This window comes from Camellia sinensis, chromosome 9 (assembly GCF_055761805.1).
Source record: "Camellia sinensis isolate YWXY chromosome 9, ASM5576180v1, whole genome shotgun sequence".
NCBI lineage: Eukaryota > Viridiplantae > Streptophyta > Magnoliopsida > Ericales > Theaceae > Camellia > Camellia sinensis.
The window spans coordinates 66193086-66218868 of record NC_138969.1 but is presented as its reverse complement, the minus strand read 5'-3'; the positions used below and the strand labels follow the sequence as shown (position 1 = coordinate 66218868).

The following is a 25783-nucleotide window of genomic DNA, read 5'->3' as shown; positions in this document are numbered from 1 at the left end:
GTTAGTTCTAGGTCGTGTGTAGGGTAATCTTCTCATGGGTTTTCAATTGGCTTGAGCCATAAGTCACCACATTTCCTTCTTGCATCAACACATAACCCAACCCATCTCAAATCCTAAAACCCTAAACCCTGAAATGAACTTCCTCTAATAACTTTCTGATTAGAAACATCTTTACTCATTTGATAAAAAACTTGACTAAAACAAGGGCGACCTAGTGCACGAGGCTCTTGCTAAAGTGGGGTTTGAGGAGGGTAAGTTGTGTGCAGTCTTATTACCCCTATTTATGAAGAGGCTGAATAACAACTTCCATGACTTCAGAAAGAGGCTTAGACAATTTCTGAATCTTTCAATTTTTTATTTTGAAATTCTTTTTGTAATGGAGTTTGACATTTCTTACTTTGTTACTTCCATGAAGTTCTTGCTCTAAGAAATCCTTGGCCCCTTAAATAGCTTTAGAAACTTCATTCTGAATTTTGTTGGGTGTTGTGACGATCCCGCCATGTATAATATTTTATATTTAGTTAATCAAGATGATTTGGATTTTAATTAGTTATTATTTTGATTTAATTGTGAAATTGCTGAGTTAAATCAGTTTAATTTCAAGTATTGAACCATATGAGAGTTTAATTAAATATTCGATTCAGTTTCAATTTCGTTTAGTAAAAGTAAGATTTGGTTAATTGGGGTCGAGTTGGAGTTAATTAAATTGTGAGGATTGGTAATTATGATTATTTTGAATTAAATTTATTTATGAGATGTCTAATTTGAATATGTAATTTATTGACAAAAATTTTGAGTTTAATTTGAAATTAAAGGCCTTAATGATGTAAGGAACCAAAGTTGATGATGAAAATAGGTTTAATTTGATATCTAGAATCTTTTGGGAGTTCGATTAAAAATCTGATTCAGAATGATAAAATTAAATATAATTACTTGGGACTTAATTGAAGTCAATTAAATTAATTAAATTATGTGGGGGTTGTGATTAATTATGATTAATTAAATTATGTACGAATCAACATTTATTAAGATTAAGTGGTGTTTAATTAAATTAATATGTGATTAGTATGCTAATTTAGTACTACTCAAATTAATTACCACATTGGTGAACATTGAGAGAGTTCTAGAAAATTGGAGACGATGGCTATTATAGAGTGAGAGAGTGGCCCAAAATGAAGATTTTAGCTGCCGCTGCCGCTGCCACTACATCCAGCGGGATTCAAAGCACACCAACACTGAAGGAAGTTGTATTTGATAACTTGGAGAAAATACCGCTACAGTGAATGGACTTGAATCAGTTTGTGCAAATTCATTTGAAGTGGACTGAAGGTATAAAATTTTCAAGAATTCCATAGAAATTCAGTTTGTCAATCAATAAGTGTATGGAAGTCTTGCGTTGAGCTATGATTACCTGCCGGATGAGGAATCCAAGTCCTGCTTGTTGCTTTGTGTTTTGTTTCCTGAGGAGGCTAACGTCTCAGTAGAAATTTTGGTTCGATTTGACTCTGAGAAGTTGGAGGAACATCTTTCACATATCTATAGTTTCTGTACCGGGAGATCTACTTTGAAGACTTCTACTTCTGCCGCTCCCTCCAGGGTCTTCTTCTGATTATGCAAACGCACTTCAATGTCAATGTAATCTCTCTCTCTCTCTCTCTCTCTCTCTCTCTCTCTCTGGTTTTCTGGTTCCTGTTTGTTGGTGTCTTGCCAACTCTTTTTATTGATGTACATTGTTGTGTTTACTTTGCAATGAATTCAATTTTATCAATAAATTTCACTTTTCCTGATCAAAAAAATAAAAAAATAAAAGAAATGCTGAAGAACACAATGTACAGCGTTTGTCCAGAATATTTAGCCCAGATACATGGACCCTGTTTTGATATAGAAGTGAAAAATAAAGGCTTGTTGAGTTGAGTTGACTTTTAGCTTGTGTGCACTTCAGTTTGTGTGTGCATGCTTGATGCTAGATGAAGTACCAATAGAACTCACCTTCATAATTATCATAATTAATTTTTTTTTTTTTTTTGTTGCAGTAAGTATTGCTAGCAGTGAAGAAGGCTGAGATTGTACAGGGGTGTGCTTGTTGTCCTTGGTGTTTCTGAACAGGAGCCTCACTTTGCACTATTTGGATGCTAATTTAAATAAAGTTCATGTTTACATTTTAGTTTGGCTTTGAATTAGTCATCTGAATTCGACATTTTGATATACTTGATTGTATTGTAGATTTTCATAATACCTCGTGGTCTATAGAAGAAAGTCTTTTCAACTCTAATGCTCCTATTCCAATCAATTAAATTACTTAGCGGGATAGAGTTAGCAAAAACTACTTTATTCACTCCTATTCCAAAAAGAAAAAGTCAGAAAAGCTCATCTTTAATTATTTGACAGAGTAATTGATTGAGAATTGGGGTTTTAATAATTATATTTTTGTGTTCTCATCCAATTCAAGGAGGACTGTCTACATGCTTGTGCACACACACATTAGTAGTAATTTTCCACCTAACAAAAACCCTAACAAAAACAATTGGGATTTGGGAGCAAATTTAGCAGGAATAGACAATTTGACTAAAACAGATCAGTAAAATTGCAGCCCAAAAAAACACTGCTAACTGTGCTATTGAACTGTTGTAAGGTTCTTTAATGGACAGCTAACTTGTCTTCTAAATTCTTATCATTATTCTGTCATCATCATTATCATCATTATTTATACATGTAGACTCATTGCCTTTGTCTGTCTATGTGAAAATTCAGTAAGTCAAGCCTGTGTATAACATTTTTCTCATGAAAAGGAAAGAATATCAAAAGGCAAAGGAAAAGGAAAAGAGAAAAAGGAGCTAGTACATGTTCTTTGACGCCTTTCATCCCTGGAAGCAAAGTATCAAACATTGTGCCAGCATACATCAAACCAACAAAAGAATATTTTCATCTTCTTAACAATAGAATATTGGGGTTTCCATCTCCATTGTGAAGCCAGCAGCAGCCATTTTCCTTTCCCGTAATTGTTTACAGAAAGAGAGGTAAGCTTTGAATTCTAGCTTTGCCTTTTTCAATAATTTATGAAATTGAATATATAAATGATGCTAACTGTTGTCCATTGCTTATTTTATTCATAATGCAAAGGTAACTACGTCTGAGTTAAGTTGAATTGTGTAAAAAGCTAACCGTATGTCTACATGAGCTAAGTTGCATTGCATTCTATTCATAATGCAGAAACGTAAGGTGCATTGAAAGTCTAAATATTTTGGCATTTTCTTTACCTTAATGACATGTGAGTTGTGAATGGCATGACCCACAATTCGTATATGTAAACATACAAAAAGCAACTTAGCTCAAGAATAGTAGCTTTTTTTAGTGACCTTTTAGTACGTAATTTTTTTTTTCTTTTTTTTTTCTCGGTATCTGAAGTATTAAGTAGCTCTAAATTGTGCCCCAAATAACACCATATTGTCCATGCAAAAAAAAAAAAAAAAAAGGAAAGAAAGAAAGATGAAGAAAGAAATAAATCATCTTCAATATTCATCATGTAAGTTTGTTTCAGCGAAAAAAGTTGTTTTCATATTCTAGTGTTTGGTGCAGTGGAACATAGAAGTCAATGGAAGACATTTTTCAGCATTCAACAGAAGATGACCTAATTTTGATGAAAAATGTTTTTCATTTTTTAAAAGTAGAAAAATTGCAAAAACATTTTCCGGATCTAACGAGAAATACCAGTCTTACCAATGACACCATGACCCTACCATATCGTTTAGCTACCATAGAATATCAAAGATTCTATGTCAAAAATTCAATCCAAAGATTTTAAGTGTAAGAAGTAGATCCAGACACAAGCTTTCTTGTTATTAATAACAGTAATATTCTAGCAAATTTCAGTGTTGCTTGTTCAATATTTTTCCTCAGACATGGCAGATATTTTGATTTACATTGTAGAAAAGTTAACATTGTTAAATTGTTTGTGAAGCCAGTTAAGCATCAATTCAATTGTGTGATTTATCAAAAGAAAAAGGTTGGAAGTCTAAGAAGTGAAGTTGAAACATTAAAGGCTATGAGAGATGGGGTTCAGGGATTCATTTATCTAGCAATTAGGATTAGAGAAGAAATTTGAGAAGATGCCAAGCACTAGATTGAAAAACTTAATGGGTTCATAGGAAGGGCTAAAGAGTTTTTGGAAGGTGGAAGTAATGTGAACGAGAGTGTTTTAATAGGTGGTTTTTTGAGTTGGTTGCACTTTTGTTTTTCTTTATTTATTTATTTTTGGACAGATGATTTGGTCACATGTTTCTGGCTAGGAAAAGAAGCAAAGGAGAAAACGGATAAGGCTAAAATGCTATGGAAAGAAAGCAACTTCAATAACAAATCCAGCTCTATACGTCCCTTGGGGATATAATTCATACCCTTAGAAAGGCTCTTGACTTATGAGACCACAAATTTAGCAATGTCAAATGACAAAATCAATTTCTTCGGAATAAATGGTATTGGGGGTTGTTCCAAAGACAACTTTGGTAAGAGAAATTGGCAAAAAAAAAAAAGTTAAATTGGATAAGCTTTTGATGAGATTTTGATGGCTATAGTGTCTCGGCACCCAGACATTAAAAATATTCAAGATCAAATAGCTGATGTGTTGGGTTTGAGAATAATTGATCGGCCAAATGAAACTGAAAGATCAATTATATAATGTGCAAGACTTGAGGATGTGAACAGGATCCTTGTTATATTGGATGATGCTTTCAGAAACACTGCTAACTTTGCCATTGAGCTGTTATTTGTGAAACTGCATCTTCATTATGTATTTCGTTTGGGACTCTGAGACTCTCATTACTAAGGACTAACAATATGAAAATGTTCAGACACATAAGTCCGAACAGAGAGTCTCTGAGACATAGCTTGTCGTACGGTTAAATTTTATTCGGTCCAATAAGTTCAAATAAGTGTAAAATGTTTGGATATTTAGTGTCAAACATTCAATCTATCCAAGCCTCTTCAAGCTCAGTCCAGCCAACAATAGCCCGAGAAAAAAAGCCTCCAGACCAGTCCACTTTTGCCTCATTTCAGCAGCAGAACAACCCCAAAACACATGGGCAAGTGCCTCATGGACTTGGTACAACAACTCAAAGCAAACAATGGCTCAAATTCATTACTGAAGCAAAGCAAGGGTCATTTCACCCCAACAAAACCAGCTTTCCAACCTTTTCAGCAGTAGCCCACGTCTGCCCAACCCCAATCTAAAGCCTAGGAGACAAGCTAGAGTTGAGCCTAGTACCTCCCATGGCTTAGTCCAACCTTACTCGGCCTTGAGAGATCAGCCTATCCCAATTCAGAAAAGGCCATTTTCGACCCATTTCTCCCTAAAAAATCGAGGGACTAGATCATTGTGATGATCTTCAGGTATGTTGATAAGTGGCCAACTCATATCTAAGGGGGAATACTTTTGGAGTAGTGGTTTGGAAGGCATGAAAGTGCCCAAAGTCCGAGTTGGCATCCTCTAGTAGAGGAAACAAAGGATAAAGAGCCAGTTGTCCTATGGACTTTTGGATACTAAACTTAGGACAGATATGTGCTATCAACTTCATATTGGCTGAGTTCATTTCAGTCATATCATACTTTTTCAATTCTATTTAGCAACAGTTATAAATAACTCTCACTGCGAAAAATTACTACTTTTGGTAAGATCCTATTTACTACTTTTGGCAACAATCTAAACAGCTCACAAATCTGTCTTCTAAGCATTCAATGCCCTTAAACACTTGTCAAAATCTGATTAACCCTAGGGGAAGCTCAAGGCCCCCTTTCTAGGCCCATGACTAACACCCCTGCAACAATGTGCAAATATATTAATTATCGGTAAACGGTGAGATTCAAACACAATATCTATTGCATGCTCTAATACCATGATTTCGAATTATTAACCACCAACTTCATCTAAAAGCTTAAACTATTAGAGAAAGGGATAAATTTAATTATTTTTTCAACACACCCCTCACATGTGGCCAAACTTTCTTTCATAAGCGGGCCAAAGACGTGCAAATATTTTAATTCTTGGGTTGATAGTGAGGTTTAAACACAGGATCTATTGCGTGCTCCAATGCTATGTTAGATTGTTAACCACCATCTCATCTAAAAGTTTTAGTTATTAGAAATACGGACAACTTTATTATTTATATCCTCAATACACCCCCTTATATATGACCAAAATCTCATTCATAAGCACACAAAATATGTGCAAGTATTTTCAATTGTCGAATAGGCAGTGAGGTTTGAACACTATATTTATTACTTGATTTAATATCACTTGTTAGACCGAGTTCCACCATCTCTCTTAACATAAATTGGTTTTAGTTGAACTGGTGAAAGTTGGGACCATAAGTGATATTAGATCTCAGCCCCTATGTTCGAGTTACCCAGGGTGATTCCTTGCAGAAGGAGAAATCCACCCTAGTAGGCTCTGTGGACTAACAGTTGATAATGGACTAACCATAAGAAATTCAAATTTAAGCACAAAAGTTATACCAAGAGATCCGAAAACTCAGTCTGATAAGAGTTTTGAGGATATAAATAATCTCTTGAACAATTTAAGTTTTTAGATGAGTAAGTGGTTAACAATTTATAATATTAGAGCTAACAATAGATTTTGTGTTCGAATCCAACCTCACCACTTACCAAATAATTAAAATATTTGCACGTGTTTGGCCCACTTATGAAGAATAGCTTGGTTATACATAAGGAATGTATTGAAATATAAATAAAAAAGTTATCTGGTTCTCTAATTCCCTAAACTTTTAGATGAGTTGAGGATTAAGAATGGATGATTTAGTCGAGAAGCTTAGGATAACACTATTCTCAAGGAAATAATATGGAAAAGCAAAAGAGAAAAAGGAGCTGGTATATGTGCTTTGTCATCTTTAATTCCTTGAAGCAAAGGATCAAACATTGTGCCACGTACATCAGTGAACAAACCAAGAAAAGAATTGCATTCCCATTCTTAAACATAGAATGTTGAGGTCTCCATCTCCATCGCCATTGTGAACCTTGCAATAACCATTTATTTACAGAAAGAGAGGTATGCTTCAATTTCTAGCTCCCCTTTTCAATAATTTTAGGCAAGTAGTCAATAATGCTAACTGTAGTCCATTACTTGCTTACTCTATTCATAATGCAAAGCTAATTGATTGCTTATTCTATTCATATTGCTAAGCTAATTGAATATCTAGCATAAGCTACTGAAGTTGCATTTGTATGGCCACCGTTGTGTTAGTATTAAGGGGTAGTTTACATGGAGACTCCCTAAACTATTACCAAGTAATCACTTTGGCCCCTTAAACTAAAATAACCTACAAACTGACTCCTAAATTATTGATAACATAAAACTCCTTTACGTTTAATTACCAAAATGTCCCGCACCTCTTGTATCATTTTATCCCTCAAACTATTGTGGAATATCATTTTACCTCCTAAACTATAAAACATACAAATAGACCCTTAAATTATCAAAATGTCACACACACCTTGATGTTGTTAACAAAAATAGTAAAATGACCAAATTGCCCCCTCTTTTCAATACCTTACACACCCATTTTCTCTTTGAATTCCATTAGAAACTGTTATTTTGAGAAGAGAAAAGTTAGAGGTATGAGTGATCTCTCACCCTTTTTTATATTAAATCATTAGCATAATTACAGCGAACGAAATAGGAAATATTTCTATATTCTAAGGCCCCGTTTGTTTTCAGAGGTAGAATAGAGGAGATTGATAGTGAGGGGATTAATAGTGAAGGGATTGTTAGTGAGGGGATTGATAGTGATGGGATTAAGTAAAATTGTGTTTGTTTTGATGATAGTTGTTAGTGTAGGGATTGTTATAATATTTTTATATAAAATAAATATGAAATAATAAAACAAATAAAAAAAATACAAAAACATTAAACATTAATGTTTTAAAAAAAAATGCCCAACATGTAAAAAATTTTAAAAAAATAAAAATAAAATAAAAAATTTTTAGAAAAAAATAAAATAAATAAAATAATGATTTTTACTTTACAAAAAATTAAACATTAATATTCAAAAAAAAAATGGCCGACATGTAAAAAATAAAATAAAATAAAAAAATTTCTAGTCTGCTGGACTATTTTTCTAATACCAAGTCCTGGAGGTCCATCCGAATCCCATCTGCCAGGCCTATCCTAAGCCCTTCGGCTTAGCAGTCCCTTCCTCAACTCTGTAAACAAATAGCACATTAAATGGGGCCCACAGCTATCCTAATCTCAATCCCCCTCTCATACCCCAAAACAAACGGGGCCTAACATTCTATATTCTAGCACTCCCTCTCAAGCTGGGGTGAAGATATCTTTCATGCTCAGCTTGTTGAGAATGTCACAAAATGATTTATTTCCTAACCCTTTGGTGAGAATATCAGCCAGTTGGTCCCCAGACCTCATGAAGGGAGTACATATAGTGCCACTAGTGAGCTTTTCCTTGATAAAATGCCTATCAATCTTCACATGCTTAGTCCTGTCATGTTGAACCGGATTATGAGCTATATTGATAGCTCCCTTGCTGTCACAATATACCCTCATTGAATCGGTCTGATGAATCCCCAAATCCTTCAAAAGTAATCAAATCCATAAGAGCTCACACACACCCTGAGCCATAGCTCTGAATTCAGCTTCTGCACTGGACCGCGCAACGACATTTTGTTTCTTGCTTTTCCAAGTTACTAGATTTCCTCCAATAAAAGTACAATAGCCAGAGGTTGACCGTCTATCAGTGACTGAGCCAGCTCAATCAGCACCTATATATGCCTCCACACTCAGATGACCATGTTTGGAGAAATAGAGACCTTTTCCCTGAGAAGACTTCAAGTACTGCAGAATCTGCATAACTTCCTCTAAGTGACTGGCACGTGGAGCATGCATAAACTGACTACCATACTCACGGCAATAGCAATGTCAGGACCGAATGAGATAAGTAAATAAGCTTATCGACGAGCCTCTGGTACCTCCCCTTGTCTGCAAGCTCGCCTCCTTGATCCTCACTAAGCTTCAGCCCAGGCTCTAGTGGTGTATCACAAACTTTACTGCCAAGCATTCCAGTTTCTCTTAGCAAATCAAGCACATACTTCCTTTGACATGTGAAGATGCCATCTTTGGACCGAGCAACCTCAATACCTAGAAAGTACTTCAAGTTGCCTAAGTCTTTGATTTCAAACTCATTGGCCAAATATTCCTTTAACCTAGGAACCTCCTCAACATCATCTCCTCTGAGTACAATATCATCGACATAGACAATAAGAGCTATCGTCTTACCATGGGGGGAGTGTTTCACAAACAAAGTATGGTCAGCTTGACTCTGTTTGAAACCATATCGCAGCATGGCCTAAGTAAATCTCTCAAACCAAGCCCTAACAGACTATTTTAAGGCCATAAAGCGACTTGCGTAGTCGGCACACTTTTTCTTTGGTTTTAATATCCTCAAAGCCTAGGGGAATGTCCATGTATACTTCTTCTTCCAAATCACCATGGAGAAAAGCATTCTTCACATCAAATTGATGGAGAGGCCAGTCGAGATTGGAGGCAAGGGAGAGAAGGACTCTGACAGAGTTCATCTTAGTAACATGTGCAAATGTCTCCTAGTAGTCTACTCTATAAGTCTGCGTAAAGCCCTTGGCCACCAATCTGGCCTTGTAACGTTCAACTGAACCATCAGCTTTGTGCTTCACAGTGTACACCCACTAACAGCCAACAGGTCGTTTGCCCTTAGGTAACTCAGCCAATTTCCAAGTGTTATTTTTTGCAAGAGCTCTCATCTCCTCCATCATGGCATGCTTCCACTCAGGAGTAGAAAGAGCATCCTGAAAATTAGAAGGAAGACTCACAGAAGAAACTTTAGACAAGAAAGCTTTATAGGAAGAAGATAGATTAGTGTAGGATACAAAATGAGAAATAGGATGTTGAGTGCAAGACCTAACCCCCTTCCTATTAGCAATGGGAACATCTAGATCAGAAAAAATAGAGTTACCTGGAGATTCATCAGCAAAAGAGGATTCTAGACACTCATCAGAAGGAAAAGATAGTAGTGGAGAATCTAAATTGGTCTCTTGTACCCAAGTAATTTGTTTTCTATCCTTGTCCCTGACATAAACTTTGCCATCATCTTTCACTGTGTCGTTCACTGTAAATTCCGATTCAGACTCAACAGGCTCAATAGCTAAGTCACCCTTAACATCCTGCTCAATCATTGGTGGTAGCGATACAGGAATCGCTTCACACCAAGGCTCCCCCTGAAAGGATGATTGGGACACCGGTAAGGACAGAAGGTAGGACTGAGACTCAAAGAAAGATACATCCATATAGACAAACCATTTCCGAGAGGGTGGATGATAACACTTGTAGCCTTTTTGAGTGGCAGAGTAACCCAAGAAGACACACCGAAGAGATCGAGGATCCAACTTACCACGAGTAGGAGAATGGTTATGAACAAAACACACACACCCAAAAGTTTTGGGAGGAATGGAGAAACTAGAAGAGGAGGACCCTAACAAAACTTAAAGAGGAGTGTGTTTGTTGAGAACTTGGGTAGGCATACGATTGATGAGGAAGGCGGCAGTGAGAACAGCTTCCCCCCAATATGATCAAGGAACACGCATTTCAAAGGACAGACAACGAGCAATATCAAGAAGGTGGCGGTTTTTACACTTGGCAACACCATTCTGTTAAGGGGTATTGGTACAAGAAGTTTGGTGAATAATACCGTGAGTAGCAAAATAGCTGGCAAGGCCAGAGTCAATGTACTTCCCCCCATTATCAGAACGCAGAATTTTGACAAACGCTCTAAACTAAGTGCAAATCATTTTATAAAAATTTTGAAACACAGAAAAAACCTCACATTTGTCTTTCATAAGATATAGCCAGGTGGTCCTAGAACAATCATCAATAAAGGTGACAAATCATCTTTGACCCTTTAAAGACACAAAACGAGAGAGACCTCAAACATCAGAATGAATTAATGAAAACGTAACTAAACTTTTATTAATAGGAGCAAAAGAAGCTTTGTGTTGTTTTCCAAGTTGACATGACTTACAATGAAACTCAAAAACATTATTTTTCAAAAAAATTGAAGGAAAAAGATGCTTAAGTAATAAAAAAGATGAATGCCCAAGACGACGGTGCCACAACCATAAGTCTTCCTTGGTAGATGGTAACTGAATGGAGGAATGAGCCAGCTTGTCTGCTTGATCCAGGATATGGAGACCATGCATACAAGGATTATTAGGTGAATGAAGAAAGTACTATGTGAAAAATTATTAGGTAAACGAAGGAAGTACTAGAAGTTTCAGTTAGATTTTGCAATTGATTTAATTTGAATTGGTTATATTTAAACTTGAGTTCAATTTAATTTGTATTAGTTTGCAGTCAACAATATTTTGCTTTTTGTTTGTGTTATGTTTAAATATTAAAAGATTTGTTTCTTTTAATTATTTATTATTGATTGATTTACTTATTTTTAATATAGTAGAACCGTGGTTTCAACCCTAACCAACCTGAGTTACATTGGGTTGGATTCGTTCTAGTGCATGATTGATTTGGTTCTGGGTTCAAAAACTTTGAACCAACCATGATTGGGTTAGATCAATCCCACAACAGGGCATGGATCTATCCCACCACGGGGATTGAAATTTGAAATTTGAAATTTTGATGTTTCCCGGTCACTGGGTCTGACATACCCTTCTGTCAAAGTGAAGCTGTGGATCTGTCCTACCACGGGGTTGTGGATCTGTCCCACCACGGGACTTGAAAATTGAAATTTGAAATTTTGTGCCTTCATTCGGGAGATGTATTTTTTATAGTTGAAGAGGCCCAACTTTGATCCGAGGCTAATTGTTTTTGCACCTAATGCATGTAGGTACCCAATGTTAAGCCTCTTTGAATTGTATCATTCTCTCCATGAATACCATGATGTTCTTGGAATGGGGCAATCTCTGTGCTTTGTAACAAGCATTTGTGTGGATAGATGTCCTTCCAAGCAATTGCAAAAACATGCTAAACCATTTGAGGCAATTAATGAGTAAATGGAATATTTTCCCTCATTCTCTTTCTCGACATCATGAGAGACAAACTTTGTTCACCCATAGAAGACTAGATTTGCTAATGGAAGCAAAATTTGTGCCTTTATTCTGATCAACGGTCGGGACGATAGGAAGCTTGATGTTTTAGTTCTAACAAGAAGAATGAATGAAGGTCACTCCATTATCCTTGCCATAATTGTAGGGACTTACTGCGGCCTCTAATAACCTGTCAAGTCATCTTTACAGCAAAGGATAGCATCCAAGGAATAGCTTCTTTGCAAAATGTTCTTTATGGTTGTGATAAGCAGGTTGCTACTTTGGATAGGGACTAGTCTTGGGCCAAGGGAGATATTGTTTGTAAGGAATGGGCAGTTGCTTTGAAAAAACAACTCATACCCTTTATGATTTGGATGGGAGTGAGAGTGACAAACACAAAGAACATGCTCTGGGTGCTTGAATGTCGGACATCAAGCTTGGTTTCTAATTGACTCCCTTGATGAATAAATGAATTGACTATTGAAAATCTTCTCGAGTTGAATTCTTGTTCCATTGGTGGGTTCTAAACTCTAGGATGAATTTGACACAAAATTGCATAAAAGGTGATCTTTTGCTCCTGTACTTATGCTTTAACAGTTTGTCAATAGGTACGAAGCAAAACTAGTTTTTCAATATGCAATAACATTTTGAAAGTGAAATGTATGCTTTTGCAAACCATTTTTGTAACAGTTAATATAAGACAAATTGAGTTCATATGGTTCTCAGAAGTTATTACCTTCGATTTGAATATCATATTTTTGCCCTTAGCACACAGATCATGATTTATTGGTTCATTAGTCAAACAAATTTGGAGTTGGTCTGAGCCATTGAGATGCTGAGACTAGCCGAAGATGGATTTGGCTGGAATGTTTTCAAAAGCATCCAGATTTTGAGTTGTGGGCAAGTTGAGTGAGACTTTTGAGTTGTATGTTGCTCGGGATGGTTTGGATGCTAAAATGTTATGGATGAAAGAAGATTTGTTAGCTTGAGGAAAGGTTGTATGAACCGGAGGTATGGGTGGGGATGTTGGGTTTGAGGTATGAGTGAAACCCTTTGACAGTTTGGGGTTTGAACTTTGGACTTGTTGAAAGCTGAAATTGCCTTGGCTGGTTCGCCGGCTATTGCAGCTTTCATCAATTGATGATGCTAATGCACTCCATATAGCACCTTGATATGAGAGAGTTAATCCCAAACTATCAAAACACTATCCTAGGGTTAAGAACTTTTTGCTTTTGAGCAATGAGAATTTGATCCAATCTTAAAGGTCTTTTATTTGGACTGTAGTATAGGCTTTAGGTTAGGGTAATGAAAGAAAGGGACGGATGGAGGCCCAAAATAATATTTATGTGTTTTTGTGTCCCAGTGTCATCTTATCCAAATGGTCTCCTAACACTTGTCCCTGAACTTGGGCTCTGATGAGCTCTAAATCTCTGCAAGACCTTGATTTGACTTGTTTGACTTAGTTTGAGAGAACACATTTTCTTGTTCTCTTAATTTTATTTTATTAATTTAATTTAATTTAATTTTTTGTGTGTGTGTATCTCTCATAACTAGAATGCGTTGAGGGTTTCACTTTGTTCCCAACATTCCTTTTTCTTTCTTTTCTTTTCTTTTCTTTTTTTTTTTTTTTTTTTTTTTGACCCAGTGCTCTTTTGACACTTCACTTGGGAATTAACCCAGTTCTAGGACTCTTTTTCAATTGAATGCTCCATTTGGATTTTCCCTAGTGTAGGGGATAACCTCTGGGGGGCTTACTAGAAATGACCATAGCAGGCTCAAAGGGTTTAACAAGGGGATTTTGATCCTAAAAGAACTAATGGTAACAGAAATGATGGCCTTTCTTTCTTTTAGATCTAAATCTCATTGCTCATTAGAAGAAGTAAATTACACATGGTAGTCTATTGATTGAGTTGATGAAACCTGGGAATATGATTCTGTCTGTGAGGGTATTGCCTAAGAGTTATTGATATTGATGTTGGCCGTCAGCCCTTGTGAGCAACTTGATGCACTACGCCCCTTCAATCCTTGGAGGATTGCAATCTTGTACCAGCATAAAGATGAGGGTTGAAGGCTCGTTGCTCGAGAACTAGGTTTATTTGGTGTTGGAGGTTATTGGATTGAAGGCTTGAAGGGGATATTGTTTGGAGGTTGGGTTTGGTGGTCCTTTGGTTTGATTTGGAAAAGCCCTGGAATATTAGAATGGAAAGCTCTATGGTAGGTTGGGAGGGAATTGGATAGCTTATTTGTGGTGGCTACGTTTTTTTTTTTTAAATTTTTTTTTGAGGTTGACTAGGCTGGAAGTTGGGTTTTGGTTTTTGAGCTCTAGTGGATGCAAAGAAGTTTCAGTTGAAATGAAATAGGTGTAGACGAATTTGGTTTTGAGAATTCTCCGATCATATTTACATCATTTTTTTTTTCAAAATTGATGTCAATTCCACAATCTTTACGCGCTAAGGACACAATATTAGTTGAATCGAAGGATACAATCTTTGAGATCCTGAAAATAAGATCTGAGTGGCAAAATGGTTTGTTAGCATGCAAGTCATGTCAATCTATCATTTTTATTGAACCAATTAACCTGATATCTAATGGCAAGATTTCAAAAAGCATTAGGCACATGGTAGCAAATGATCTGCCAAGCTACAACTATGGCATTTAAAGATTGCCTCATGAGGTTTGGTTGATTGTCAGGGTTACTCTTCTTGTGGAAGTCCTTCATCTTCAAAGAGTCATGGAGGGGGGACCTTGATTCCAGCTCATCCACTTTACTTGTTTCTATAAGGATCAAACATGCTCTTGCACTATCGATGTAATTGAATGGGTTCTTATGGAGTGCTCCAATTGGTTCCAAACCGGATGATTTTATTGATCGTGATGATCTTGGTGCTTTTGACAAATGTTTTTGTCAGAGTTGCTCTCATTGTTTGTAATGATAAAGATTGTCCTTTTATGAAATCATCCTTTTTTCATTTCATGTGTAATCCAAGCATCTACTATTGTGGATTTTTGATCCTTTGTCACTATTGACCTGATGATGTCAAGTGTCGTCAACCCTTCATCACGTTTACAAAGGCAATTGATCTGTCAAAACAATTATCAATCCTTTGTCACTGTCAACTTGATGGTTGCACTCCAGGGTGCATCATTCAAGAATGATTGGATGCATCCTTGTTGGTCTTTAGTCCTTGTACCAATGATCCCAACATGGATAAAGGCTTGGATGTTGTGATACAGTGAGTAGCAATTCTCCATGTCATGCTCTGATGCCCCAGAATTGTAGGTGCAATGAAAGCCTAGATTGAACTTCTTGGGCAGTGAAATTGATGGTAGTTACGCTTTGTCTAGAGCTTTTCCAGAAGCTCAAAGTCAATTGAAAAGTTCAAACTGTGTGACTATTAAGTGAGTGAAAACTATGTTCTTTTCAAGCTGCCTCGGAATTTGCTGCTTTACTTGTATAGGCTAAGAAGGAGCCTATAATTAGCACTGATGGAGGTAAAGTTATTTGATTAAGCCCTTCTTGTATTCATTGAGGTTGCAGGCAAGGGTGCACACCAGGGTATGACTGATGGGAAGGGCTGGTAACTTAAAGAACTTTAGACATAGGCCCATTTTCTACTATGTTCATCATGTGTTGCAACAGAGAGGTTTCTCATAGCAGTTGTACACCTTGAACCATATGAAGTGACTAATCTTTGCGCAGATTGTGCTTCGAAAGAAAAATAATTCTGGATCTATCAAGACCACAAGCTTGAGTTTGACTTCTCTTTTTGCCTTGTCAGATTGATTTGCCGGGGTGGTATATTGACTAGGATCATTACATGTGGGCCTGAGTTCACCCTTCCTTGATTACCAACCTTCATGTGTACCTGAGTACCTAGAGGTCTTAGGTTAGCATTGACATGGGATTAGTTAATTAGGTTCACTTATTTGTGTCCCCACCGTCTTTATGTCTTGTAGTGAAACAAGACTTGCCATCAGTGTCCTGCTTGGACTAAATGATATGCACATTTAAGCCCAAGAACCCTTATGGGGAGAGAAGTAGGAATGGGCTTAGCTTGAAAAGGTGTAATTTAACCAAATGCGAGCCGGTGATGACTTGTCTTGGTTCTATTGATAGCCAAAGATTATACTTTCTTTTCTTTTCTTTTCTTTATGATATCCATGATCATTGAAGCAAAGCTTGCTTGTACTGATGTTGGTTAAAGTAATAGAGACATATTGGCCTCTCCCATACTAAACTGTAGAATGGACGATGGTCTCAAGCTTTTCCATGGAGGATGAGAACTCTCTGTGACTTCATGTAGCAATATCAATTATGCAACCAAACTTAATGGTGGCTTCAATAAGTTCACCTTGGAGGGTGATTTGGGTGAAAGTATGCTTGATACTGATACATAACTAGTCGAAGCACAAGCCTTTGCAGGCATGCTAGGGCAGAATCAATATTGGATGCACTGGAGCAGTAGATTCCCTAAACCTGAAGGCATACTCCAGGAAATGATTCCTCAGAATTACAGCTCATGCCCAATAAGGTGCAATGGTGAAAGGTGAGCTCACAATTATGCTAGCATTGTGCAAAGAATATGTTCAAAAAACTCATCCATGTGTGGATCTTGTATACATTTAAGCAGGCAAACTACTGCAAGACTGATCATGTAATGCTGCATTGAAAAATTTAAGAACAAAGAGTACTATCATGTGCATCTCAACATAATGGCCCCAACATAGAGCTTGAGTTAATTAAAGAAATTTTATTCTCCGTGCCATTGAACTAGGAGAAGCCAAGGATTTTGGACTTTCTAAGCGATGGATGGTCTGGACAGAAGTATAGATGATTGAATACATGGAAAGCTCTTTGCATTGATTGGGATGTTCTTTGAAGGGCATGAAATTTTTAGGCCAACATTTTTCTTTCCACTTTCCATGATACATCAAGCAAGTGAGAAATGTCCTCTCTATCAGACTCATTTTGCACGTAAGCATGACATTCAATTGGTATAATGGGTGGTAACAGTTAAACTTGTGGAATGTGAACAATGGGCAACACAAATTATGCTGGTGCAGTTGAAGGAGCTTGTGGGTTTTGTAACAAAAGACCATAAGGAACTGTTGTATTACTAGGCCTTGCCATAGGAATAACCTCCGGGTAACGGTATTTGCCTCATTTCAGTAGTTGTTTCTGGTGGATGAAAGAGTTGGCAATTTGCAGATAGCAGTCAAGTCTAGACAACATTCATGAGCTTATTCACCTGCCTATGGATTTCATTAAATTTGGAAGAACCATCTCAAGATCTTCTTGATGTCTCAAATGAATTGTCCTTTATTCTTCCTTGCAGAAACATTCACATGTTTTCTTCAAGGAATGACTTCTGTTACTCACATGGTGACATAAGCATATGATGTTCATGCACGCGCAGTCAAGTTCTCATAAGGCCCAACCTTTCTTCTGACCCAGTCACATACTCATGTGCCCCAACCTTGAACTCGAATGATCAACAACTTGAAAATGCAGTCAGGCAACGGATTGTCCAAAAGTTGTCAAGAAAAACCTTAGTCCTCATTGTAAAAAAAAATAAAAAAATAAAAAAAATAAAATTGACAATGATTTGATTGTAGTTAAGTCGAGACTGCTTTGTGATTTGACAAAATGAAAATCTCATTTTTGACCAGGCAAAAATTGTTACCTGATCAAAGATAATTGTATAATTGCCTAATAACAACCACATGTCAAAATGTTCTGAACAAAGTTTAGTGTTGCAGTAACTTGATTATGAGTTGGGCAAGGCCTCTATCATACTACAATTAATCAGAGTGATAGTTTAAATTAGCATAGAGCTAGTTTTGGTCACAATTTGGATAAGTTATTGTCATTCAACTATTGCACAGAAAGGTGGCCTGATGATATTTACAGTGGTGGAAATCTCTGACCTAATCTTCAGACGTAGACATGGCTATCTCATATGGGTGTACAGTTAATGCATATCTAGGATATGTGTACCCTTGAGAATATTTGGTAGGTTGTCCTATGTGAAGTGGCCTTGGCCAGTTCAATTAGGGCTGACGATGCAGGAAATACAATGGCTCGAGTTACTTGAAACACCTATCAGAGATGTCTTTGCAATGCATGATGACAAATGTAAGCAGAAAAAAAGTACACATGGCACCCCTTGTTATTATTCTAATTTTTTTTTTCTTTTGTTTTTTTTTTTTTTTGTTTTAAAACCAAGCATTCCTAATGGTAAAAAGTTTAGGAGGTCCTTCGCAAGAGAGTTATGTGCAACATAGGTTAACTAATGCAGCTCCTAAACAGAGGTTTGGTTCCTAAATCTTCAAACCTCCAGTCCCACAAGTGGAACCTTCACAGATTGGTGATTTGAGTAGGAAAAGATTCGGTATAGAAGCTACCGGGACCGTGTAACAGCTAAATCCGATAACGACCTCCCTTCATACTTTCCCAAAAGGTTACAAGCGAGTATGTTATGCACATATGAACATGCTGTGAGAGTGGGTGCATTTATTTATTTTTTTAAAATGACGGGGTGCTGTCCCTAATAATAATAATAATAATAATAATAATAATAATAATAAATCCCTTTATATAATTTTTTATTTTACAAATGTCCCTCTTGTCTTGACAATCATGAAGCTATATATTTCGTCATGCCTTCCATCATTTATTTATGCTACAAAAGAATAAGAAATAACTCAATAGTGTTCCTACAAAATATATACATTAGATGATTGAAATAAGAAGAAAAATATGAGAAGTCATGAAACCAAAAATGGATCAAATAAAAGAGAATAAAAATAGCCAAAATCGCCAGGTATCGCGTCCGAATTTTTCATCCCTCGCTTTTTACAAAAAGAAAAAGGAGTTTTAGAAAATCTTAAGCTTAATGCGACGAATTGAAATGGAATTGACAACTGTGACTTAGGTCCTAAAATTTTAACAAGTAGGAGTAGTCACCTAACATGGGGTTTCAAGTGTGCTAGGTCACCTAAAAGTTACTTTCAGAGAAGACAGTTTTAATTATTATTTTCAAAGAAAATAATTTTAGAAAAGAGTAAGGAAATATTGATTTTTTTTTTGACATATTGGCATGGGCCTTATTTTGAAAAATGACTTCCATTTTTGACCTGTGAAAACCAGAGTTGGGTTCGGGGATTTACTGTTACGAGTAGGGAAGGTATTAGGCACCTTAGATCACCCTTTTGGTACTAAATTGCCTAGATGTTGATCCTTGAATTTTACTACATCACTTTTGGTTTCAATGACTTAGTAGCAATCACCAAGTGTGATTTTATCTCCTCATAAGAACAGTGCGTGGTTTCGAAAATTAACCTTTCTTTGAAGAGATTGATTAGCACTATTATGATATCAAAATGGTACAAGACAAAGATAAAACAAAAATAAAAAAAGAAAAGTTTGGACCGGGCCACATGGTTACCTACGTATCCTGTTATGGGAATTAGGTCCAATTGTAGCTTGATTTTTGAAAGAAGCCTTTTTAAACTTGATGATAAAGAAAGATAAAAATGAAAATTAGAAAGATTCGAACCGAGCCACATGGCTGCCTATGTATCATGTTGTAGGAATCAGGCCAATCGTAGTTTGATTTTTTAGAGAAGTCTTTTTTGAAGTTCTTTTTTCTTTTTAGCCTTTTTCTTTTCTTTTCTTTTCTTTTTTTTTTTGTTAAGGAAATCTCTCTTCTTCTTTTTTTTAGATTCAAACCAAAAATTTGAAAGGAAAAAAAAAAATTGTTTCTTTGCTCATCCTCCTTTTTTTTTTTTTTGTGTGTTTTGTTCTTCTTTTTATTTATTTATTTATTTATTTTTACATACACGAGTAACATTGAAAATAAAAAGGTGACGTGGGTATTATAGAATGGATGTGAGGTTGATGCAAATAATATAAAATAAAATAAAATATGTATATATATACAAGTAGTATATTAGTATAATAAATTAAAATATGCATATGTAGATATATATATATATATATATAGATACAAGTAGTGTACAAGTATAATAAAAAAAATATGCATATATGGACATGGATATATAGCTACAAGTATATATATATACACACAAATATTACATATACATATATGATATAAGGTGAAATAGAAAATTTATACAAAAAGTCTATACAGAATGATGTGGTACATATAAATTTACTATTTTAAATCAAAATATTTATCAAAGTAATTTTCATTTCATGGATATCATTACCGCATCATTTTGGTTACATATTCTGTATAAATTTTTTGATAAGATGATACCTATTTTTTTATTTAATGTTATGTTGCTGGCATAGCAAGTCCTTAATAAATGTATATATATGAAACCAATAAAAATATATGTATGAAGAGATTAGACGGTCTTCAATTTTTATGGATCTATAAAGTTTTGAGACAAACCTTCTAATGTTCAAATGTGATGGCTCGAAATTTTAACAAAGAGAGAGAGTGAAATAATAAGGCATAGTATTAAACCAATATCCTAATAAAAGATATGACAACACTAACACTCACTATTTTTAATCCACAATTGTGTGTGGAACTTGACAGCTTTTTCCCAACATCTCTGTTACATTAATTTTTCTTAAAATTTCTTTTGAACTTACTCGACCAAAATAAAATATAAAAAATAAAAAATTGAGAAGTAACTCAAGAATGAAAGAAACCAAAAAGAGAGAACTCATTTAATTGAGAGAGAGAATAGAAGTGAGCCTTGCATTCGCTTGTCTTCTCTTGGCCTCTCTAGAGCCTCCCCACAAATGAAACAAACAATGATAAATTACACTTTACATTCCTATATTTTACATAAAATCTCATTTTGGTCTTTACATACTCCCTCCGTCCCAAAATATTAGTCTCTTATTCCATTTTTCATTGTCCCAAAATATTAGTCCCTCTTCAAAAATCAAGTACAAAAATAATATAAATTTCCTATTTTGCCCTTCTCTTAAATTAATAAACAATACAAAAAGTACAATTATAGCATTGATATTCTTAAAAAATGTACTATCAAAAGGATAATTTTGAAAAATCAACCTTTTTCAAATGCAATAATTGTACTACCAAAAAAAGTTGGATTCCCCAAAAGGGACCATTATTTTGGGACGGAGGGAGTATTAAATTGTGACACTTTAACTTCTGAACTTTTAGTCAAGTACCCTTATGTTACTTCCACTGGCTCTTTAACAGAAGTTAGTCACATAATGAGTATGTGGCCACTAAATAGGGGAAGGTCGGAAATAATTTCCCGCCAATACAGCTTGTGATTGTTCCAAAATTTCTATCAATTTAGGGCTAAACCAAAATGCAGATGGTGAACTATTACGGTTATGCAAAAAACGAGTCACGAATTGAAGGGAAAGGAAGACAGAGGTGCGCATCCATCAGGTAAAGTATAACTTCGCAATATTTTATAACAATTGTTTGTCTTTGTTTGTGTGTGGGGGGTTTTTACAACGATTTATTGATTTATCATTTTGTTTGTTTGTTTGTTTGATTCTGTGTGTGGGTTTCTAGAACAATTTCTTGGATCAAGTGTAACTTTTGTTCAATTTTTTTATTTACTACTTTATTGGTTGAAAAAAAATGTGGTCCCCGAGTGTCTTGGCTAGTCTTTGTCTTTTTGTATTAACACTTGTATTGTGTTTGGTTCATGGATTTGTATAGAAATTTGAAAAGGAAAAGGGAAAAATATGATGAAATTTGAATGAAATATATCTACATTTCAAATACATTTTCCCTTCCATTTTCTTGATCCCTACCCAAATCAATAAACCAATTACACTTTTAGTTCACAGTGGACATTTGTGGACTTTTTGTGGTCCTAAACTCATTTGTTTATCAATTGTTTAATTAAAATGGTTGAAGAAAATTTATTTATGACTTTGTGGTCTCTAAACTGTTTTCTACAGGGGATGGTTAATGTTTTACTATTAAGATTCACCATGGGGGTGACTTTGTTTACTCTCCAAGAAAGATGTACATTGGTGGAAACATTACTTTAGTTGAAAATTGTGATCCTGCTAAATTTTCTTTACTTGACTTTAATGCTAATGTGAAGAAATTTGGGAATGATGGTTTAATTATTTACTTTTACAGAATCCATGGGATGGACTTTGATAATGGTTTAAGGTTGCTAGCAACTGATGCTGATTTGGTTGAAATGATTGCTCAAATGCCTCCTAGTAGAGCCATTGAAGTGTACTTAGAAAATGTTCCAGTAATGGATTGTTGGGACAACCAAGTGGAGTCATGTGATGTTTCTGGGAGTAGTCAACCTAGAGAAGTGATTAGTCAAATTGAAAGTGATCATATAGGGGAATTAATTGCTGATAATGTTGATGTTTCTGTAGATAAGAGTCATGACGTTCAGGTTGAAAATGATGGTGATGACAGTGACGTTGAAAATGACAGTGAGGATGTAGACTTCTATGATAGTGATTATGCAATGAGTGAAGATGATCTGTTGTTTGAAACAATGTTGACAAAGGTGTTGAGTGGGTTGGGAGCTGTAGAGGGAACACAAATGACTAAGCAGATGAGTATAATATGGGTTTACAAACATTGAACTAGAGGGTGTAGAGCTTGAGCAAGATGGTGGATCATCTGATGAGCTCCAAAGCATTTATGACTCAAGTGATGAGGATAGAAGAGGTCCAAAGCATCCAGAGTTTAATCCTGACACTGGCATGACCAATGTTGAATTTAAAGTGGGCATGTTATTTGGTTCGGCCACAGAATTTAGGGCTACAGTGAGAGAGTATGCAATAAAGAATGGTAAGAATGTAAACTTTGTCAATAATGAGAAAACAAGGGTGAGGGCAGTGTGTAGAGTGGGATGCAGATGGATCATATTTGCTTCTAATATGCAGAACCAGAACACTTTGCAAGTGAAGACATATAGCAAAGAACATAATTGTGGAATGGTGTTTCAGAACAGGCATGTTAACTTTAGGTGGCTGTCAAAAAAGTATATGGATAGCATTAGGGGAACCCTAAACTCTCAATTGAATCTTTTCAAGCACAAGTTCAGGAGGATTATGTGGTTGGAGCATTTAGGAGTCAGTTATACAGGGCCAAGAGAAAGACTTTAACCATCATACAGGTTACTAACATTGAACAATATAATCAACTTTGGGATTACTGTGAAGAGTTGAGGAAAACAAATCCAGACACAACCATCATCATGAAGTCAACTCCTCATGAAACATTGTTGGGTATACCTCCTTAGTGGAGTATGGGACCCAATTAGTTTATTAAAAATATGTAATTTGGTTTGATGTTGGTTATAATATATATTTTTATATATTATATCTAACTTTTGAAAGTCCAATAGGTATTTAATAATCTGTTTGGTAACAACTAGGTTTTGATAAAAAGCCCAAGAGTCAACAATAAAATTTTTGGTATTGTCTTTGTTTTTCCGAAGAGTGTGCAGCGGCTAATTGATCATATATTCGGTGGATGTGTGCTTGGTGTTGCTAAGTTTGGTGCTCTGTGTATTTTCAATTGGTAGCTAATATTGGTCCAAAGCTTTGTGCTTTGTTTGTTGCTATTTTGCTTGGAAGTTTTGGTTCTATTTCGGCCTTCCTTCAAAGCATCGTTGGGTTCGTTATTTTGGGTCTTCTTCAACTTTGTTTCGAAGATAATTTGTTTGTCTATTTGGTGAGGTATTTCCTCTTATTATTTGTGATAATTTAGAATTCACCTGAGGGTGGTTTGTGAGACCATTTATGTCTCGTTTGTAATTGTTTGAAAACTCTTGGTTGATAGTGGAATCGGATTTCGTTCCCGTGGACATGCCTCACATTGAGGGAACCACATAAAAATTCTTGTGTTGTCGTTGATTTAATCTTTTCACATTATTTTTTATTTCCATCAATTTATTTACTTGTGGGAAATCATCTATTTTCCCTAACACACCCTAAGGACCCTACTAATCAATTTACCTTTGAGAGATGGTACATTTGCCTTGGAGCTTGCAAGAGGGCTTTGTGACAGGGTGTAGGCCACTGATTGGTCTAGATGGATGCCATTTGAAAGGTGGACAAACTGGACAGTTACTAGTTGCAGCAGGAATTGATGCCAATAACCAAATGTTCCCAGTAGCATATGCAGTGGTGGAGGGTGAAACAAAGAGCTCTTAGTTGTGGTTCATTCAATTGCTCATAGAAGACATTGGCATAGAGAATCAACATGGATGGACATTTATTACAGACAAACAAAAGGTATGTACTATATCAGATGAACCTACCAAACCTGCCAAAGTCACAAGGCAGAATACAACAGTAAAGTGTGGTAATTGTGGAACATAGGGCATAACTATAGGAGCTGCAAGAATCCACCAAACAAGGAGTACCAACAAAAAAATAAACCAAGATGGAAGAGCTTAGGCTATAAAAGGAAAAGGGTGAGTGCATACTTTGTTGTTAATGTTTTAAATTAATATAACTAAATATATGTTTGATTGGACCAAATACTTTTTGCCAATTGCATTGTATTAAGGCTGGATCAACATCATCCCAAGCATCAGCACCAATGGCAACACAAAGTGCAACCCAAACACCAATACCAATGGCAACACCAAATCCAGCTTCAGCCATTCCAAGGGCAACTTCAGCAATTCCAAGGGCACCAAATCCATCTGCATCAAGGGCAAATTCTCAAACACAAAGGGAAACTTCAGCAACAAAGGCAACTTCAACATCAAGGGCAACAATAGCAGTAGGAACAAGGACAACAGCAACAGCAACTAGAAATGCGACAATAATTACAAAGTCAGCATCATCACAAGCATCTGAAGCATCAAGGGGAGCAACATCAACACCAACAACAGCCTCATGTACCTGGAGAGGGAGGAATGTTGTGACCTTGTCCTCACTTCATAATGCATCTGCCTCTAAGGAGAAGAACCCAAAGTAGTGGTGTTGTTTATTTTGATTATCAAACTCTTTTGACAATGTGGCATGTTTTGTTTATGTAGTCATGGATACTACCAGCATGTTTGCATCATGAATATGTGGCCATTTTGATTTGGTGGATACCAGCAATATATTTTATGAAATGAATTGTGGCCATTTTGCATATTCATGTGGCTATTGGCTTCATTTGTGGCACTGTAGTTATGGATAGTTTCTGTTAAAGAGTCAAACAGTGAGAGTAACAGAAGGGCCAATGTAACACTTGACCAAAAGTATAGGGGGGTTAAGTGTCACAATTTGATATGTAAGGACCAAAGTGAAATTTTATGTAAAGTGTAGGGATGTAAAATGTAATTTACCGAACAAACAACTCCTTATATAGGAGATGTTGCCACCCTTTCCAACCAATAAGAAGCAAGCAAAGCAAATCTCACCAAATCTCAATGCATGAATATCGCCTTGGCAAGTTGCAAGCTGCTATGCTTTGGCGACATATTTATTTTTTATTTTTTTGTTTTTGTTAATAATAATAAGACAGCAATTACAAAATATATAAAATATTACATCAAATTGACTACTAGTCCCATAACCACAATTAGTCCAAACTTAAAAAATAAATAAACTGTATACAACCCTTAACAATGGCAAAGGAATAAGCACCACAACTGTCAAACTCTTAATTACAAGTGTTGAATCCACAATCGCAACCATAAAGTGGTAGCACACAATCATAATACCAAAGTTCTGGGTTAA

General features: G+C 35.8%; 1 protein-coding gene across 7 annotated transcripts; it reads left to right on the top strand.

Moving 5' to 3' along the window:
• Window positions 1-1083: 1083 nt before the first annotated feature.
• LOC114299635 (uncharacterized) lies at window positions 1084-25216 on the top strand. Of its 7 annotated transcripts, none has more exons than XM_082886976.1 (6): window positions 1084-1635; window positions 2034-3017; window positions 21421-21497; window positions 22209-24337; window positions 24425-24519; window positions 24615-25216. In XM_082886976.1, the coding sequence occupies exons 3-4, from the start codon at window positions 21421-21423 to the stop codon at window positions 22675-22677; spliced, it is 546 nt and encodes a 181-aa protein (XP_082743102.1). In that variant the 5' UTR covers window positions 1084-1635; window positions 2034-3017; the 3' UTR covers window positions 22678-24337; window positions 24425-24519; window positions 24615-25216. The 7 variants fall into 7 exon arrangements, with proteins under 7 accessions (XP_082743102.1, XP_082743100.1, XP_082743097.1 ...); XM_082886974.1 differs by having other exon boundaries at window positions 21403-21497; XM_082886971.1 differs by having other exon boundaries at window positions 21421-24337.
• The last annotated feature ends 567 nt before the right edge of the window (window positions 25217-25783 follow it).

What these genes read in the sequence shown, in the direction of transcription:
- LOC114299635 (XM_082886971.1), top strand. Translation starts at nt 22,087, where the DNA reads ATGTACATTGGTGGAAACATTACTTTAGTTGAAAATTGTGATCCTGCT.